General features: G+C 39.6%; 1 protein-coding gene across 1 annotated transcript in view; it reads left to right on the top strand.

The window, feature by feature from the left end:
- si:dkey-225n22.4 (collagen alpha-1(XXI) chain) overlaps window positions 1-19,248 on the top strand; it is a 75,464-nt gene that overhangs the window by 24,125 nt on the left and 32,091 nt on the right. Inside the window, exons 18-21 of the mRNA XM_041814600.1 lie at window positions 6,830-6,883; window positions 13,798-13,842; window positions 13,934-13,984; window positions 14,883-14,885. Coding sequence (XP_041670534.1) covers window positions 6,830-6,883; window positions 13,798-13,842; window positions 13,934-13,984; window positions 14,883-14,885 — 153 coding nt within the window. The remainder of the gene's footprint in view (window positions 1-6,829; window positions 6,884-13,797; window positions 13,843-13,933; window positions 13,985-14,882; window positions 14,886-19,248) is intronic.

Below are 19,248 nucleotides of genomic sequence, written 5' to 3'. Positions count from 1 at the left end.
GTTAAATACCCAAATATTGATTTATATTTGATATTTATCTTGGCTCAGAAATCAATGCAAGAAAAGTGGATTTTAAAAACATGTGTGGTATTTTTCTTGCTATTCATGTCAGGAGTCCATTTTTGACTATAACTCCCAGAGTGTAATAATTTATTTTAATTATTATAAATAAAAGAAAAACATAGAAAAAAAATCATTGCTCATTTTTGTTTTACAATTTCAATGCTTCTGATAATAACCTTCAAGGATCTCAAATTTACTTGTAGTTTATGAAAAAAAATGTCTGCATTTTTGACATCACAAAAATCAGTGGGAGGCCTTTTGCAATTAAACTTGCTATTAAAATAAATAAAAATGTTTTTTTTATATAAATAATGAGGTCTCATCTTGACAAAAAATATGAAAAACAAAGAATTAAAAAAAACCCTGTAGCATTTATATTGCGTTTTCTAACCACAAACACTCCAAGTATAACCTATTATTAAAATCTCAAATTAAAAAAAGGAAAACAAGCATTAAAAAACAAACAAAAAAAAAAAATCAAAGTTGTAGCTCAATATATTGTTGTTATACTGCCTTTCTGTCTAAGAACGTATATAGCGTATAGCTATTTTTTTTTTTTTTTTTACACCATCTGAGGTTTAATGATACAGCTACACTCATATTCAGTCAGTACAATAATGAAAACAGAAACGCTGTCTACTTATACCCTCAAAAAATGAGTTTTTGTCTTTGGTACCTCAACATCACCAAACTAGGACTGACTATAACCATGTTAGGCAGGGTTCCTCCTCTCTTACCTGCACTCAGCATTGACATTATTAACAGCAGGTTATTTTACACATTGATATGTTCAGTATTTGTGTGGTTGAACTGAATGGAATGTAAGTTGGTTTAAAGCGTAATAATAAGTAGATTAGCTACTGCCTGGTCTGCTCCAGTTCACTCATTGCTCTGCATAGACTGATGCTATGTCCCTATATGGTCCGGTTTTACACATAAAGCTGCCATACCACAATACAAATCATTCTGAGGACATGACAGCTTAGTTAAAGAGTCATTTCATCTAAATTACACACATACACAACATCAAACACCCCGACAGAACCAGACTTTCTCACTTACCTCTGATGATATCTTTCCATGTAGATCGTTGTGGGTCCTTTTTTTAGTTATTTGGCTCCACCTGCTACGATAATAATGACTGGATTTTTGTCTGCGGCGCTCTAAATGCTGACGTTCAAGATTTCAAATCACAGCATCTCCAGCCCTGTTTTGTCAGAGATTGCACGGGACGGGCTTCCAACAATTTTGATTTGGACCTTATCTTTGATGCAAGTAGTGATTTGACACACTCGGGCAAACCGACGTTTAAATCTTCCAGGACCTGTTGACTTTTTTGTGCTTTTGTTTTTCTGAATTTTCTTGTCACAAACAACGCATCGTCGCCAATAAAAAGTTCAAGATGTTAAAGTTTATGACCGTTTGATCCCAAAATATCTTGCATGCCACATCTTCTAGCTTCTCCTGCGGGATCCCAAGACATCCAGTCCAGACAGGAATGGTAGGTCCTGCATGATATTGTTGGTTAGCCCCAGTTGGAGGGTCTGCTTCCAGTTGGATGTACCAGGAAAACCTCTAAAGGGAGGTGTCAAAATGGACATTTTGTCCGGCTAGAACCACCCAGCCTAGGGAAAAGCTAATGCGTTTATATTTTATTCGCTATGTTGAATATATCCTATGTAAGAAGATCTTCTGGATGACCTGGACCAGGTCAGTCCTGTCTGCACCTGACTGGGTGCCTTCAATGCAATGACTGTAAAGAGAAGCCTCATGGCCTCATGGGTGATTGAAAGTCGCTGCAAATTCAGACATTTCCAAATACTTTGGTCTCAAACAAATGATGGTAGTTATTGTTGTGCACCAATCCAACAACTACAGAAAATTCAAGTTTATTTACATGCAATTAAGAAGGTAAGGTTGTGCTACAGTCATCACAGTAGCATCCTGGGAGAAAGAGACCAGAACACAGGCAGATGATGATTTAGTTGTGAGCTTCTTTCTAAGAAATCCAGACTCCTCTGTTTTCCTTCCTCGAGGTAAAGGACAAGAACATCGTGGTTGATGTCTAGGAAGGTTTAGGAAAACTTTGTCCTCTGCCAAGAGTTGTTGCTTTGATCTCAAGACGCACCCCGCCAGACAACACAGTTGTCATAGAGCCCAGCACTACAAACACTGGTGACCCAGTGCATACTCGCGTGAGCTCGGCAGACCAAGGAGGAATCAGACGAGGCTTGATTTTAAGTCACCGCCACCACAGTATGTAAGCCAGGCTGATGGTAAGGTTTGTTGTTGATGATGTCCCGTGTCAATGGTTGAGTCTCTTGCCTTCAGAGAACATGTCTGAGCATTTATCATAGACTTTATCCTTTTTTTTTGTCTGGATGTGTCTTGGACAGGCCTGTGCAGATGCTCAGTGTTAAAAAGGGAAACATGGAACTCAGCCACAACAAATCGGTAGCAAAGTCAACCAAAAAGACAATTAATTGTAAACGACTTATTTTTTAAATCCTTTTGAAACAAATCTTCAGATATTTGCTGGTTCCAGCTTCTTACATGTAATTTTATTTCAAGTTTATGAAGAATGTGGGGGATTTGGAGTTTAACCCGCCAAGCCTGGTGTTGTTGTATACAACAAGAAGAGACATGTATTATTCAAAGTTAAATACATTTTGAACCATAGATTGCAGATGCTTTCTTGTTTTTTCCTCTGAAAGTCCTCCATTGTGCCATTCTAGTGACGCTAACCATGCCTTTGTAGCTCTTATAGCACGTTTTCTAGCTGAAAAACAACTTTAGGGTCACAGAGGTGCTGTACATTATGATCCTATTTGTTGAGCCATGTTCTGAGTCAAATAAAGGTCTAAATAATTTGCTAGTCTGCACAGTCAGTCCAGAAAGTTCACACCGGTATCGGATCAGTTCTCAGTATCAGCTGACACCAAACACCTTGGTATCAGAATCGTATCAGGAAGGAAAAAATGGTATCAGAACAGTCCTAAATATTTGAAAAGACAATTTCATTGGCTTTGCAGATGCCTGATTAAAACTGAACAAATGGCTTATTAATTATACTTTGTGACCCCACAATGCTTTCCAGGAAAAGTTAATGTGTCTGAATGCAAGCACTGGCATCCAAATTCTCTGTTAAAGGTAAATTTGGGTCTCATGTAAAGGGTTATCGTGAGCCCCAGGACATTTTCAGGACTCAAATTAGGCCATGGCATGCTGAAGTTTGGGAAAGGCTGATCTAGAGAGTAGAGGGTTCATCTATTTTTCTGGTGAGCTGAAATAATATGAAGGTGTCAATGAGGCTCCTAAAAACACTCATACACTGTAGAAACACTTGAGTGTAAGGATAAATTGTTGATGTTTCAGCCCTGCAGAGGACAGCCTGAATGCAGCAGCACCATTTTTCTGTTTGTTAGCATTCTGCCTCAGCAAATTAACAATATGTGCTCTCTAACCTGCACTTCTATAATTAAAACCCCTTTATTACCATGTCAGAAAGATTTTTTCCCAGATATTGTCAGTAGAAATATTTACCACACATGTGGGTGTGATAGGGAAGAACAGGAGGCTGATCTACAGGAGCACAAAATAAAGACAGAGCTTTATTACTCCCAAAGTAAATTCTTGAATTGAACATTAAGAACAACTGCAGACAGTAGCCTCCCTCAGTAGCTGAATAGGCCTGCAGTGTTTAGTTTGATTGTCTGTTTTAAAAGCATCTGCTTATACATAGACTTTTTTTCTTACAGTATTGTTCTTCTAGCTCTTTTGTTGTTGCTTCTTTGAATCCCCCCACATTCATTCATGTGTTGTTAGACTCAGACACATCAAACAGTTGGATCCTATTTAGTCTGAAGAAGCAGATTAATCTATGTGCTCTCTCTTCTCCTGTCTATTTTCTCTTGTTGGAGACTTCCAAAGATTTATGTCATCTTGTCATTTATTGGGCCGTGGTGGGCGTCTTGGCTGTGTAATTATGAGGTCTGCTGCTCTTACAGCTTTATGTGCGTCGTGCGGCGAGACGCTTCAAAAGAAAACAGACGCAGTGGGAGCTAATTCAGTTGTCCCTCATTGCCAACGTACAGGCCTCTGCTCTGAAAATACACAATGGTGGGACCGGGTAACCTCCGTGTCAGCACAGAGCTCCAACAGAAGCAATAGGCTTCAAACCTCATGGTGTCATACTTCAAGCTCTGCAGAGCTCTGGACCAGGACTATTTATAGACAACAAATTAATCAGGTTGAGTGGAGGACTAGATTCAAGTCACATCTGGTTTTAAAGGAGAGAAAAAGAAAGCAGGGGTGGGAGAAATTCAATTACATCTCAGAATATGGTTTAAGATGAACCAGCTTCCATACAAACTAGGACAATACATGCAGGCTGTCTTTAACTTGATCATAAAAGTTATTTCAAACACTTCTTTTTAATACATCATGAAATAATTACCAACTACTTTCCTTAAAATTGCATGTTGCGTTACAATCCAACACTGGTCACAACTACAAGATTAAAGTTCAAAATATAAATAGTTGTCTTGATGAAACGTGTGGAAATCCCTGGTGGATAGAAGATTTTAAATCACATCAGAGTGCCTCATATCTTCCATCTTTTCTACCATGGACTCAGTCATTCTTTTGTTATTTGCTGTTTTGTGTTTGTCCTCTCATCCTGAAGCATCTGATCCTGGTTACTTTTTACAGCTGTGTTTGACCCTGTGTAACCTCCACCCCCCCTGCAGAACTTCCGAGTTAAAAAGTAAATGAAAGTAGTTTTGTTAAAAAAGTTTAAAGTATTAAGTAAGATAATACAGTTAAAAGTCAAAATTATGATTTTTAAAAGAAAATCATGGGATAAAGTCATGATCATGAGATTACAAAAAAATCCAAATTGTGAAATAGAATTCAAAATTACGAGATAAAGAGTCATAATTATCAGAAAGACACCTACAGTGATGAGATAAAAAGCTACAATTTTGAGATAAAAGTTAAAATAATGGGATCCAAAGTTATAATCATGAAAGAATGAATATAAAAAAATATAAAATGATGTGAAAAAAGTTTGTATAAACAGTCAAATGATCAGTTGAAAGCCATAATTATAACATAAAAAAACATAATTTATGAGCAAGTAAATTATTAGTGTAGTAACAGTCAAAATATAAGTGTAAAAGTAAGAATTATTTTAAAGAAAGTGAAAAGTACAAGATAAAAGCCATAATTATAACATAAAGCTGAAACTGTATCTGGTAAGTCAAAATCATGAAATACAGTTTAAAATACTCAATATGAGGTCAAAAAAAGTCAAAATTTTTAAATTAAGGTTTAATCATGAAATAGAAGGTCAGAATTATGAGAGAAAATGGCAAATAGTACAATAAAAAATTTAAACTATTGAATAGAAAGTTAAAAATACAAGATTAATCAATGATTGTGATTATGATATTAAAAGATACATTTTAAATCTTGCTGTTCGGTGATTCTTAGGCTCACGTAGGGTTCACTTGCTTAATGCAAATCTTATGTGGAAAACAACTTCTCTTTGCAGACATTTATATAATAAAGAAAAGCGTCCCAGCTCTGCAGGGAACATCATGAAATCTTAAAATGAATGGCCTGCAGAGCCACAGTATGTTTTACAGCTTGTTTCACATGTTCATTACCAGAGCCTGTGTATTAAAGTGGGACATACTGGAACTTGTTCACACATCTCCTGCATCCCCCTGCTGAAAAAACAAAGTTAAACAGTATGAAAAGATCTAAGGGAGAAACCAAGCAGTGTATTTTTGTCTTGGATTTGTTAAAACTTAATTTGCATGTTGTGTTGTGGCTTGAAATGTGCTTGTTTGCTGCTGTCCTTTTTTTTTTTTTTTCTTTTTTAACGAGCTGCCGACTTACACAGCAAGCTCTGACCACAGGACTCGCCACACAGGCTGGTGTTCATGCGTCACTGTAGCTGCAGATAAACTCACAGAACAGCTGATATAGGCAGTTCTCTATGAGTCTGATACATCACTATTCTATCTTCGTGGTTTATATGACAAACTAGAAAGTCTGTTAAAGGAAGCCTTTTGTAGATTCTTAGCACGCTGACTTGTCTGTGGAAACCCTGTCCCATCTCCTCTGGTTATACAACAGGGACTGCAGATACCCTCAAAAAGAGAGCTGAGCTGTTCTGCAGAAGGAAGCTGGCAGGTGGAGATGCAGGATTCACTTCCTGCTCCTTTCTCTCAACAGTATCTTTCTTGCTGTAGTTTTTCAAACCTTTCATATAAAATTCTGGTTTCGCCTCTCGCATTTGTGAGAATGACTTTTTGCTTTATGAATGAATGAGTGGAACATCATTTCTCAAATTGCCTGAAGCAGCTGCTAGAAGCCTTGGTTATCAGCACTGCTGTTCAGCTCAAATCTGCCAGCTTATGATCTCCTGTTCTTGTCTAGAAGATGAAGAAAATTCTGACTTCACAGCATCATTTAATGCTGACTTGGGCGACTCAGACTAGCCTGGTGAGCCAGGTATCATGTATCAATGAAGAATGGTGTTGCTGCAGTGTTTTACCTTGTTTATTGCACAGCTTACATTACTCATGTTTGAAGAAACCTGAAATAATCCAGCATCTTTGCTTTGAGCCTGCTGTCAGCAGATAGAAATCAATTTTACGGGTGCAAATACCAAAGCTATGTTATTTTTCATTGGGTTGTGTAAAAGTTGATTTAAAACTGATGCTAAGGTGAAATATTGTGACTCTTTTGTCCTCAGGGTGAGACGGGAGTCCCTGGACCGACAGGCGAAGCTGGACCTCAAGGTGCCCTGGTGAGTTACATGTGATGTTTTTTAACTGTTAAAAGCCTATGCTGAATCTGAGGACTTGTCCAAACATAGGCCGAGGTTTTTCCTCATCTGTACTCAGGAATAATCCCATTCACATGCAACGTTTTAGGAACATCTACACCCCTAAAACATCCACACAAAGATGCAAAACGCACTGCTGTAAAGATCACGTCATGCCAACGTCATCGGTCCTCTACTGAACAGGTGAAACAGTTTAGTCACAAACAGAAATAATGTCCTGACGTGTCTGCCCATGTTGGCAGAGGTTTATAAACCAGCAGTGAGATCCGTAGTCCAGGCACACGTCTCTGTTTATCAACACAGCAGGAGCAACTGTGTTTGTGGAGAAAGTTCTGTAGCAAGTCCAATTAGCACAACTTTGGCTGCATCCAACGTTGCTATGGAAACAAAAGTAGCATCGCACACCACTGACGTAAAACAGAGGAGAAACTGCCACACAATGTGATGGCTCAGGCCAAATTCTCCATTTTCTCATCTACATGGGGACACAGTAAAAAGAGTTTCCAAAAAACTCCAACCTGGAAGGAACTTTCAAAAAGGTATAATGTGTGAAGAATGTATTGTAGGTTTTTTTTAATTTTATTTTATTTTTTAAGTAAAACACCACCTGTGCAAAGTAGGGCTGAGAAATTAAAGACATTGCAGACAGACATTGCAATGTTGCTTTAACTTGAAATATGTAAAAAAACAAACAAACAAACAAACAAAAAATGGTACATTCATTTTTTTGCAGCAACAAAGACTTTTTCCACATTTTGCTAACATTCAAGTGCCATTTAAAAAAAATGGATTACAATAATGATCCTTTTTGTGTTTTATGTATGTTTTTCTTAATTAAAACGAGTGACATGAAAACAATAATCCCATTCAATAAAATTTGCAATATGAGCAACAATAATTGTAATTAGATATATATTTTTAATCATTGTCATACCCCTAGCTGTGATTGGCTGAGCTGACACCAGTTATTGCCTCCAAGCTTCCACCGCAAATCACAGCTCTTTCTCTCAACACAACGTTTTTAAAGATGACTTACTGCTCACTAATCCCTGCTTGCATCAATGCTGATGCACCACATGCTGCTGCCGGCAAAGCTTCACCTCCTCCACCCCAGCCTCCTCCTTTATAGCATAAAGCCTGTTGCACCCTCATATTCAGATCCACGCTACTATGGATTGATTACGTCTGAATAATTTTATGGTCTTCAATGCACATTATCATAAATGTTTGTAACCATATGGAAATTTCTAGCTATGCGCTCCCTAGGAAGTTAGAGCATGCTGTTTGACTAACCAAGGGAGCATCTCTAGAGCAGAGCTTTCTCTGCTGTGTAAAACTGTAGTAGATCAATTTTGCAATAAAATGGTTAAATGAGAATGTTCCTGACTGAATAAAGGTTATAATAAAAAAATATCTATTGCTGTAATTTGTTGAAAAATAAACAAGATGAGTAACCTAACAATAAAAGCATATCAATACTGGAAAAAAAAATGCAATTATTATGTTTTGCTAATTGCTCAGCCCTAGTGCAAAGTTAAAGTAGTTTATGAAAGCACAGACTGGTTACAAAGTCAGAATCCTGTCAGCTCAGCACTCTGATGCAAGAAGGAACTCCTTTTTGTTATGGGCCCATAAAGGTTTGAGGGAAAGAGTCCACAGCACACAGACATGAGAGCTCTGATTCACCGTGGCTTCCACACACTGTGGTCACTGTGCTAGTAAACTCAGACAACAGACACATGCACCCTGACACAGGGGTTCCCAAACTTGTCCAAACTCTCAAAATAACACTGATGACTGGGGACCCTAAATATCCCCCCTTCTTCCTGTCTCTAACCCAGCATGCTGGAGAGATCAGATTACAAATTCACTCAGGTTTGAGGTATTTCTTCCTCAGCACACAGCTGTCAGGAAAACCACACAATATGGTTGCTGATTTTATGCAAATAACTCAAACAGTTACCGAGAATTCAGAGATAGATTAACATTGGTCTAAATTATATATCCAGAGGAATTGAATTCCCCTTTTTCCACATTTTAAAGGCACACACCCACACATTAACACACACTTAGATTAACCTACAGTAAATACTTCCTGCTTTCTATATACAGCAGAGTAAATTCAGAGAGTCTCAGTCATCTTTAAAGTGAATTTTGTGCACACAGCTGCTTAAGCAATCATCCGTATATATGTTCAGCACTCTGCAGAAAGAAGATTGGCTTTTAATAAGAAGATGAAGCAGCTGAAGGAACAGATGAACATGTTTGCCTTGGTACAAATCCCCATCTTTGCTTGTCAACATTTTAGTGCTAGCATTATATAAAGCAACATAAAAGCAACACACTGGAGATAGCTTTTTTAAAAAAGAATAAGTCCTCATGGGCCAGTTTTCTTTCTCTGGAAGATACGTTGGATTATGCTTTAAAGTTCTCGAAATTGCTCCATATTGTAGGTTTTATACTTTAATGTCATTAAGTGAAAGAGGCTCGAGTAAAAGCGGTTTATCCGTATGGAAAGTCCCTATTTTAACTTGAAGTCCTGCAGCTTAAAAGCAGCCGTAATTGTGGAATGTTATTCTATGTTTATGTACTCTTTATGTTCACACTTTTACATCCTGTGTCTGTAATTGTGAGCCTGGTAAAGTCATAAGTTACACCCCACAACCTCACAGTCAAACTTTATAGAAGGCAGTATGCTAAAGCAAAGCAAACTAACAGACTTGTGCATTAGATGTATACTTACCTGTAGTACACACTAACTTTGGAGCTTGTTTTTCCCATCCTCTGTAATCACACAGCCTTCAGACATCCTATAACCCAGTATTAACACACAGGGGAAACCCATGTTAACATATGAACACACACAGACCACACAGCCCTCTGCTGCAGACAGGATTGCGTGCAGCGAGTCCCCCCACTACACCCAAAAACCCAAATCCTCTTAATCAAGCTGAAATTTACATGAAGATCTGGGAAACCAGGACTGTGAATGCAGGTTTTATTGTTGTAAATAGTTTTACTATACACCATTACATTGTTCTAGTTGTTATAAACTGTCTCCACATTCATTTCAGGGTATTTTCCTGTCACTTAAACTCACATGCAAACACATACAAACAGTCACAAATGCATCAGTTTATCTGCAAACATAAAGATGATAAACGTATGGTGCATGAACCAGCTGAGTAGAGTTGATGTCTTTAGAAGAGTCATGCTTATCAACTTTGCCTTTTTTTGTTGTTAGAAAAAAGTTGGGATAGGGCTGTATTCACCACTGCCTTACATCGTCTTCTCTTTTAACTCTGTAAGCATCTGGGGACTGAAGGAAATAACTGTATAAGTTCTGAAAGTGGAATCCTTTCTCATTCTTGTTTGATGTACATCTTGCGTTGCTCAATGATGCAGGGATTCCACTGCTGTATTTTATGCCTGCATGCAGGCCGGTCTAGTACCTGCCCTCTTTTATTGCAAAGCCATGCAGTTGTAACTCGTGCAGAATGTGGTTTGGTACTGTCTTGCTGAAATAAGCAAGACGTCCCTGAAGAAGATGACATCTGGATGAAAGCATATGATGCTCTAATCTTGCAAAGCGGCCTCATCCATGTCTGTCATCAGGCAGAGCCATCTCGCAAAGCTCCAGTTTGAAATGATTGTGCCCGGTCTGAGAACTGACATTACCAATTAGCATCACTTGGGTAGAAGTGATGCTGGCATTAGCTACAAGGACAGTTTAGTCATACTGGGAGAGGGTAGCAATGGCTGCTGCTGGTGTAGTATTTAGCTCAGACGTAACTATAGTATAGCGCCAGTTTGATCAGAGCTAGTACCATGTGTCTTTATGAAAAGAAGGCATTGAAAGCTTTTCTTAGTAGAAAATATGTTTTTTCTGTTCTCCCATCCTGCTTTGGCATGAGTTTGCGATTGTTACAGTAGTGGTTCAGTTATATTGTAAGTTAGACATGGCTGCTACTGCTGTAGCATTTAGCTCAGATGTAGCTATGGTGGCAGCAGTTTTATCAGAACTGGGCCACATTCTTAAAATAAAACAAGATAAAAGAGCAGTACTGAGGGCTTATCTTGGTGGAGAAGATGTTTTTCACTTTTTCTAAGTGGCTTCAGTCTGAGTTTTATCCACCAACAAGCTCCCCTGTTCATAAACGATGACAGCATTTGCTTGTTGACCTCAGGTTACTACTGAAGCTGGGCATGCCTACTACCTAATTTATTCTTGTCCCTCTAACTGGCCCATTATGCATGTGACAGACAGAATATATGTCCAATCTCCTTCAGAGAACTTTTTAAAAAGTTCTGACACTCCCAGACACTTTGTATGCAAGGTTTCCTTGATGAATGTGAAACATATCCTTGCAATAGTTATATGAAGCAGTCTATCCCTCACAAATATGTAAGTGACCCATGCCATGGGCACTAATACACCCCTACGCTATCACAGATGTCGGATTTCAACTCTGCATTGCTAACAGTCTGGTCGGTCATTTCCCTTTTTGCCCTGCATGACAAAAAAAAAAAAAAAAAAAAAAAAAAAAACAAAAAGAAAACCATGACCAGTATTTCTATAAACCTGAATTATGAACTTGTCATACTAGAGCACACTTTTCCACTTTAAGTCAGTCTATCTCAGACAAGCTCAGGTCCAGAGGAGTTGTCAGGGCTTCTGGATGTTGTTGATAAATAGCTTTGTCTCTGCAAACGTACATTTGTAGATGCAATGAGATACTGTTTTTACTGGCAGTGGTTTTCTGAAGACTTCCCAAACCCATGTTGTAAAATCCATCACAGGATGTTTTTAATGCAATGTAGCATGAGAGGCCAAAGGTCGTAATTGTTACATGCACAGATTTCTCCAGATTTGATACATCTTTTGATGATATAATGGACTGTAGATGGTGAATTCTTTTCTATTGCACATTGAGGAATGTTGTTCATAAACTGCCAGACTGTTTGCCCACAGTGTCTTTTACAAAGTAGGGAAACTTGTGCCATCTTTCATTGTGAACAACTGCACCTTTCAGGAGTGTTCCTTTTATACCAAATCATGGTAATATCACCAGTTACCGATTAACCCACTGTACCTACCTGTGGAATGATAGGGGTGTTTTTTTTTTTTTTGTTTTGTTTTTTTTTCTTTTTTAACATTCCACCACTTTCCTTGTCTTCTCTCACCCTGTCCCATATTTTTTGGAACAATTTGTAGGCATGAAATTCAAAATGAGTGTATCTGAATATCCAAAAACAGATTGCATTGGATGTCTTGTCTTTCTGCTGAATGCAGTTGATCAAATCACTGCATTTTAATTTTGTTCCCATTTATATGATGTGCCAACTTTTTTGGAATGAAATCTGTACAATATGGGCTGAAAATTTTGGTAGGGTTTTTGAAGGTGATGTCTCACTGAAAACTCATTCAAAATTTTCATAAGCTTTGAGACAAGGGAACTGGATGTGCTAAAATGCTAGCACACTCCAGGTTTTAGGACTTTCAGCTCTATAATCCTTCAGTAAAGAAATGCCTTTAAGTTAGGTTCAATTCTAAGCCAGCAAATTAACTGTCTAAATGGGATGGCATGTTAAGCTGCAAAGACACACACAATTTTAATGCACTAGATCATGGTTATTTCCACTTCTTCCTGCCTCTTGTTGTTCCCTGTTTGTCTGTTGTCCCACCCGTCCCCTTTTACCCCCTCTTCACCTCAGGGTGATGTTGTTTCCATAACCACGATCTGTTAAAGTCTGATAAAGTATCCTGTTGCTGACAGATTGATGATTCAGGTGGATGTTATGATGCAGGACCCGCCTCACCTTATGTGTTTGTGAAATCTCCAGGTTAAGATGTTAGTCATCACTGTGATTGGTGCTTAAACCTTCATTTAAAACACCGAAGCATCTCGTGTTTCCACTGGTCTCAAATCAGGGTTCAGGGCTTTAATCTCACATGTATTTGACATTACCCATAAATAAATTCCCACTGTGGATAAGAAGGACTCTCCTGTCATTAAAGTGTGACACTGAATACCATCTTTCAGAGATTCAGAGAGTAAACAGGAAGTCTTCTTAATGTTAGCAGAGTGTTAGCCCCGATGTTGTTCCTAAAGTAAAGCCACCGTGTCAGCCACCTGCTGATATCCGGATCCATCAGACTTATTTAAACCCCGAGGATTATGCTTCATTGACTTTATCACACACAGTCACAGCAGCTTTATCTACAGTGGTGTCATCAGTGCAGGTTCACATCGTCTGAATCCAAAACACTTTGATCCTTCAGTATGATACATTGGTATTTGCACAAAAGGCAGGGAGCCCCGTTTTAAAGCCTTTAACTTTTGATGGATCACAGGCGCACTGACGGATAATGCAAGGCATGACAGGGCGGGGTGTGATGCACCCTCATACATATTTACTTAATGCAGGTTTATCATCATAATCTCCTGAGTTTACATGAAAGTTTCCAAACTGAGGGGATGCATTCGCCAAAGCACAAATATAGTCACAGGAACCGGATTCACAACATCAATTTGGCACCGCTGACCCGTTGTCAAGCCCTGCCATCCATGGTTCCTGTAACTGGGATTAGACAAAATCTGTTGTACCAGGCTTAATCCCATTTTAAACTATATAAAATGCCCTATGGGATAACTTTAATTCATATGTAACTGAAGTTATTGCTGCAACACAGCAAGTGTGAAAACTATGTTGATTTTTGGTGGAACCATGTCAGTACCATCTACTTACAATGTTGATATTTGTGTAAATGCTTCTCCTGCAGAGTTACAGTAAATAATGAAAGGCATTCCTCCTTACAAAGATCCCAGTTTCAAAAGTAAGATCTTGTTAACCCTTCCTTGCGTTTTCTGCAGGGTGCTCGAGGACTTCCTGGAGACTTGGGGCCAGAGGGACCACAGGTAATATGTTACCTGTAACCAGCTAGTCAGTGTTGTTCACCACTTCAAACCAGTGTTACCAGTTGTTCAGTGATGTTGATTGTCTTCTCAGGGAGAGAGAGGATTGCCTGGGCCTCAAGGACCTTCAGGGTTAAATGGACCAGTGAGTATGGCACTCTCAACTCTCTTTAAAAGCTCTATAACTGTGTAAGATTGTTGTTTTTAATCTCAGGTCTGTAGTCATTGGTAACAGGGTTGATGAGTTATGCTGCATTTGGAGGGTTATAATTTTGTTTATGTTTTTGGTTGGTTGAAAGTGTGATTTGTACCCTGTATTCCTGGTTTGGAAGGTTTGGTTGCCTCTGAATAAGGTGATCTTGGCTAACTATACTTTTTCACTTTCACTTCAATGTATAAATCTCAAGCTCATTGGTAAATTCAAAAGTCACCTGCACAGTTTGATACCAAAAAGTTACCTTTTTCTGTTCCCTTGTTTCCGTTTCAATCCATGACAAGTTCCTTTTTCCATAGCTAATATCATAATCCTTGATATACCTAAATTTCTTTATTTTCTTTCAGAATAAAACAGGTCTTTATCCAGAAAGGAAGTCAGTATTCTGAGGCTACGGGGAGACGCTACCATGACTTAACCTAAGTTTGCATACCTGAAAGGACAATAAAACATGTGATTAATGGGATTTTAAAAAAGGAACACTAACTATGGATCTTTGTTACATGGCAATTATGCATATGCATAAATGCTGGCAGTCCCAAAATCTCCAGCAAAGTTCGATTTCAATTCTGACATACATTCTGGGTGAAAATATTACAGAGGGAAGGAGTTTAGCGGGCAGTCATGGAGGCAGCACATGTCTCCCTGCTCTCTCCTCAAGCACAGAAATACACTCTGGGGAATTTGGCAGTCCGTTGTAGTAAACTGAACTAAAAAAAAACTGCCCCCATTTTTTATTATAAATACAAGCTGTTGACTGTTGTCCCAGTTGGCTGTGGAAAGGGCATTAACTGCATCACAGACTTGGTGGCATTTACTCCTAGAACAGCTTGTTTGTGAAGTCTAGAAACTACACAAGCTGATGCATAACTTTCCATCCCTCCATCCATTCAGCAAAAATAGGCAGAAGCTGGCAAAAAAAAAACAGTCAAATGTGCCAAAAATGGGTTGAAAGTGTCATAAATGGGCAGGTAAATAGTGAAAATGGGCTAAAATGTTTCAACAAATGTGCAAAATTGATTAAAGTGGAAAAAGTTGGAGAAAAAGTTTTTACAAGGAGTTAAAAAATATATATGTTGATACACTTTTCAGCTCCAAAATGAGGGGACTGTTAGCCCGGACAAACGCTAGGACCAACGCTGCTGATCAAGCACACATACATTAATGTCATCAATAAATCACAACTGTGGAGGGCCCATTCACTTGGTTTTTCATGGGCCAAGCCAACTCTGGCCCAGCTAGGCTTGGATGGAATTTTGAGGCCCTAAGGTGACAAGTGGCAGCCTGGCAGAGGCCAAAATGCAGGGAAACGTGTCCAACTTAGTGCCGAGAATGTGGACACAACTCTCACTTTGGTTATACTGGGACCTGATGGCTTGCTGCAACAGCCCCGGGAAACCCACAGTACCCCCCACGACCCCCGAGGGACACGGTTGTGGACTGGATGAGCATGTTCCTCCAAAAAGTTCTACAAGGATAAAGAGCTGTCCCCATTATTCCTCCTGTTTTCAAGGTTTGACAATCAGCTGGAGCCTTCTTTCCAGCTCCTGAGTAGTTAGGTACCCTGATAATTTGAGCACACGCTCTGGTTCCCCTTTTTAAAAAAGGGGAACCACCACCCCAGTCCGTCACTCTACAGGCACTGTCCCAGACCTCCAGGCAACATTGAAAGGCGTGCCAGTCATCATGGCCCAACAACGTCCAAAGCCTTTCGCATCTCAGGGGTGGATCTCATCTGTACTTGGTACCTTGCCACTTGGGAGCTACTTCACCAACCTCTATACACTAGATGGGTGTAACTGTGGCTATGTTTCCTTAGATAATCTTGAGGGGGGACAGATTTAAAGTGTTGGGAATTTAAATGATATCCCAAGACCAATCAGTTTTTCTGTGCTTATTCAGCAGAATTTGAAGAAAAAATCATCCCTTTTTTGTATTTTTCCCTTAAATTTTTGACTCACTTTAAACATCTGAATAATTATATTCACACACCACAGCCTTTAAGTTAAGGTTGCTCACAACCAAGGATTTTAAGCATTCAGATACCCGTGCATGCACAGACCATTTAGCGTTTTCTAATTCACTACAGGTAAAACAATCGTTTCCACAGTTCACCTGTTTTTGTATTTTTTTATGAAAGGAGCAGTCTTACAACATCTCCTCCCTGGCTGAGACATTAACATCTCTGCAGTCGGCCCATAATGAGATCATTAATTTGGCCCAGGCGCCGTTTGAGACCGTTTGGTTTATTTAGCAGTGCCATTAAGGTGGTGAGTGGCTGTTAATTTAGGATAGAAGTGTGTGCTGGGTTATGGCTGTACACACCAAAAGGGCACCCCCCTCTGGTATACAAGATTACACACAAGCAGATGCAATTAAAGTAGAAAGTTGTGAATACATAGTCAGTCATGGTCAGCATGAGTTGGGATGTTTGCAGCTCTGCTGCCCTCTTGTGGGGGAAAATATGCAGTAAAGGTAGATGGAAAGAGGAGTTAAAGAAGGTGATTGAACACAGAAACTTTTGGAAACCTATTTGGATGAACTTAAAAAATATAAAGGATAAAATGCAATTAGATACCATGATTTGACTCTTAAACTGGAGTGATTTCATATGAAAAATGGAATAGTGTCAATTCAGGTCTTTTGGCCTTTTTTTTTTCAATCTGCCTCTGGCTCATACTTCCCTTGCCTTTTTAAACTTGGCTAAACTCAAGAGCAGCCCTCTGCAGAGCTTCAAGAGCTCAGAGGTCACCTTCCTATAACCACGAGCTCTGTCTTCATCCCCCTCTTTCTATTCCTGTCAGTAGAAGAGAGCGCTGCTACAACTTGTGCCTGCAGACAATCGCTGACTTATCTGACACTCAAACACCAGCAGGAAGAGGAGAATAGACCTGACAGCTTCTGTGTCCAGGCAACCACTTAGAATATCAGGATGAAAATTTACAGAGTCGAACTCATTGTGAGCTGACCCTGCTGACACCATTTTTTTTTTTTTGGTATTTCAAGTGTGCACATTCTGTATTCAGCTCTTTTTGTTCAATAGCAAGTGGGAACCTCTGGTGATGAAATATCAACTCAGTGAGGAGATGCAAAACAGTTTAGCTCATCAAAGTCAGGCTGTGAAAGCCACATCTGTTAAAAAAATGTCCCTTTTTATGGCAGAAATGAGCAGGTTTACAGTGTGTTCCTTTAATTTTCAAATATGGATTTAACATAAATTTATCATTAAATTGTGATATCTTTATCGTTATCAAAAAATGTGATTATTTGCATACTGTATTGCCCCTTTCAGTACACTTTCATTAAGGCATATCAGTGTTTTCCTGCAGCCACAATGATGTAAAATAAGTCCGTCACTGCTCCTCTCTGTCTCATTTTACTTACAAAATTTACCAACAGCTCAGTGGACAGGTCAAAGTCATGACAACCTCTGTAATGGTTTCTTATTTCATTTTCAATCCATAACAAGTTTCCTTTTCCATGGTTCAGTTCATGCTACAATCTGATCTGCCAATAAAAGCAGGTCTGTATCTAAACAGGAAGTCAATTACTTGAAAATAAGGTAAACACAGAAAGAGGTGAGAAGGGGTTAAAAAGTGCCAGAAAAAGGCATAGTAGAGTGAAATGCAGTTAATATTGGCATAAACATTGGCCGTAGCCAGTAAATCCATTTGGAATTTCCAGAAGGGGAAAGAAAGCACTGGTGTACTAAGTAACAGATGCCAACAGGTAGACCAAGGCAGACAGCAGCAGTTGACGAAAGATACATTGTCAGAGCTGTAAAGAAACACCCCAAACAACTGACATCAGCAGCAACCTTCAGAGGACAGGAGTGAAGGTATCACCATCTACTGTTAGTGACATCATCAATAACCTCCAGAGGACAGGAGTGAAGGTATCACCATCTACTGTTAGTGACATCAACAACAACCTCCAGAGGACAAGAGTGAAGGTATCACCATCTACTGTTAGTGACATCAGCAATAACCTCCAGAGGACAGGAGTGAAGGTATCACCATCTACTGTTAGTGACATCAACAACAACCTCCAGAGGACAGGAGTGAAGGTATGACCATCTACTGTTAGTGACATCAACAACAACCTCCAGAGGACAGGAGTGAAGGTATCACCATCTACTGTTACTAACATCAGCAACAACCTCCAGAGGACAGGAGTGAAGGTATCACCATCTACTGTTAGTGACATCAGCAACAACCTCCAGAGGACAGGAGTGAAGGTATCACCATCTACTGTTAGTGACATCAACAACAACCTCCAGAGGACAGGAGTGAAGGTATCACCATCTACTGTTAGTGACATCAGCAACAACCTCCAGAGGACAGGAGTGAAGGTATCACCATCTACTGTTAGTGACATCAACAACAACCTCCAGAGGACAGGAGTGAAGGTATCACCATTTACTGTTACTAACATCAGCAACAACCTCCAGAGGACAGGAGTGAAGGTATCACCATCTACTGTTAGTGACATCAACAACAACCTCCAGAGGACAGGAGTGAAGGTATCACCATCTACTGTTAGTGACATCAGAACCAACCTCCAGAGGACAGGAGTGAAGGTATCACCATCTACTGTTAGTGACATCAGAACCAACCTCCAGAGGACAGGAGTGAAGGTATCACCATCTACTGTTAGTGACATCAACAACAACCTCCAGAGGACAGGAGTGAAGGTATCACCATCTACTGTTAGTGACATCAGCAACAACCTCCAGAGGACAGGAGTGAAGGTATCACCATCTACTGTTAGTGACATCAACAACAACCTCCAGAGGACAGGAGTGAAGGTATCACCATTTACTGTTAGTGACATCAGCAACAACCTCCAGAGGACAGGAGTGAAGGTATCACCATCTACTGTTACAAACATCAGCAACAACCTCCAGAGGACAGGAGTGAAGGTATCACCATCTACTGTTAGTGACATCAGAACCAACCTCCAGAGGACAGGAGTGAAGGTATCACCATCTACTGTTAGTGACATCAGAACCAACCTCCAGAGGACAGGAGTGAAGGTATCACCATCTACTGTTAGGGTGCTTTCACACTGGGGGCCCGGTCCCTGATCCAAGTGCACTTGAGCCCAAAGTTCGGTTGGTTTTGGTGGTGTGAATGCAAATGAACAGTGCCTGAGCACAGGACCCGGGCCTACTTGGGGAGGTGGTCTTTGGCACG

Source organism: Cheilinus undulatus, linkage group 19, assembly GCF_018320785.1.
Source record: "Cheilinus undulatus linkage group 19, ASM1832078v1, whole genome shotgun sequence".
In the NCBI taxonomy this organism is placed as follows: Eukaryota; Metazoa; Chordata; class Actinopteri; order Labriformes; family Labridae; genus Cheilinus; species Cheilinus undulatus.
The sequence above is the reverse complement of the archived record's forward strand: the minus strand, read 5'-3'. Positions and strand labels throughout refer to the sequence as shown.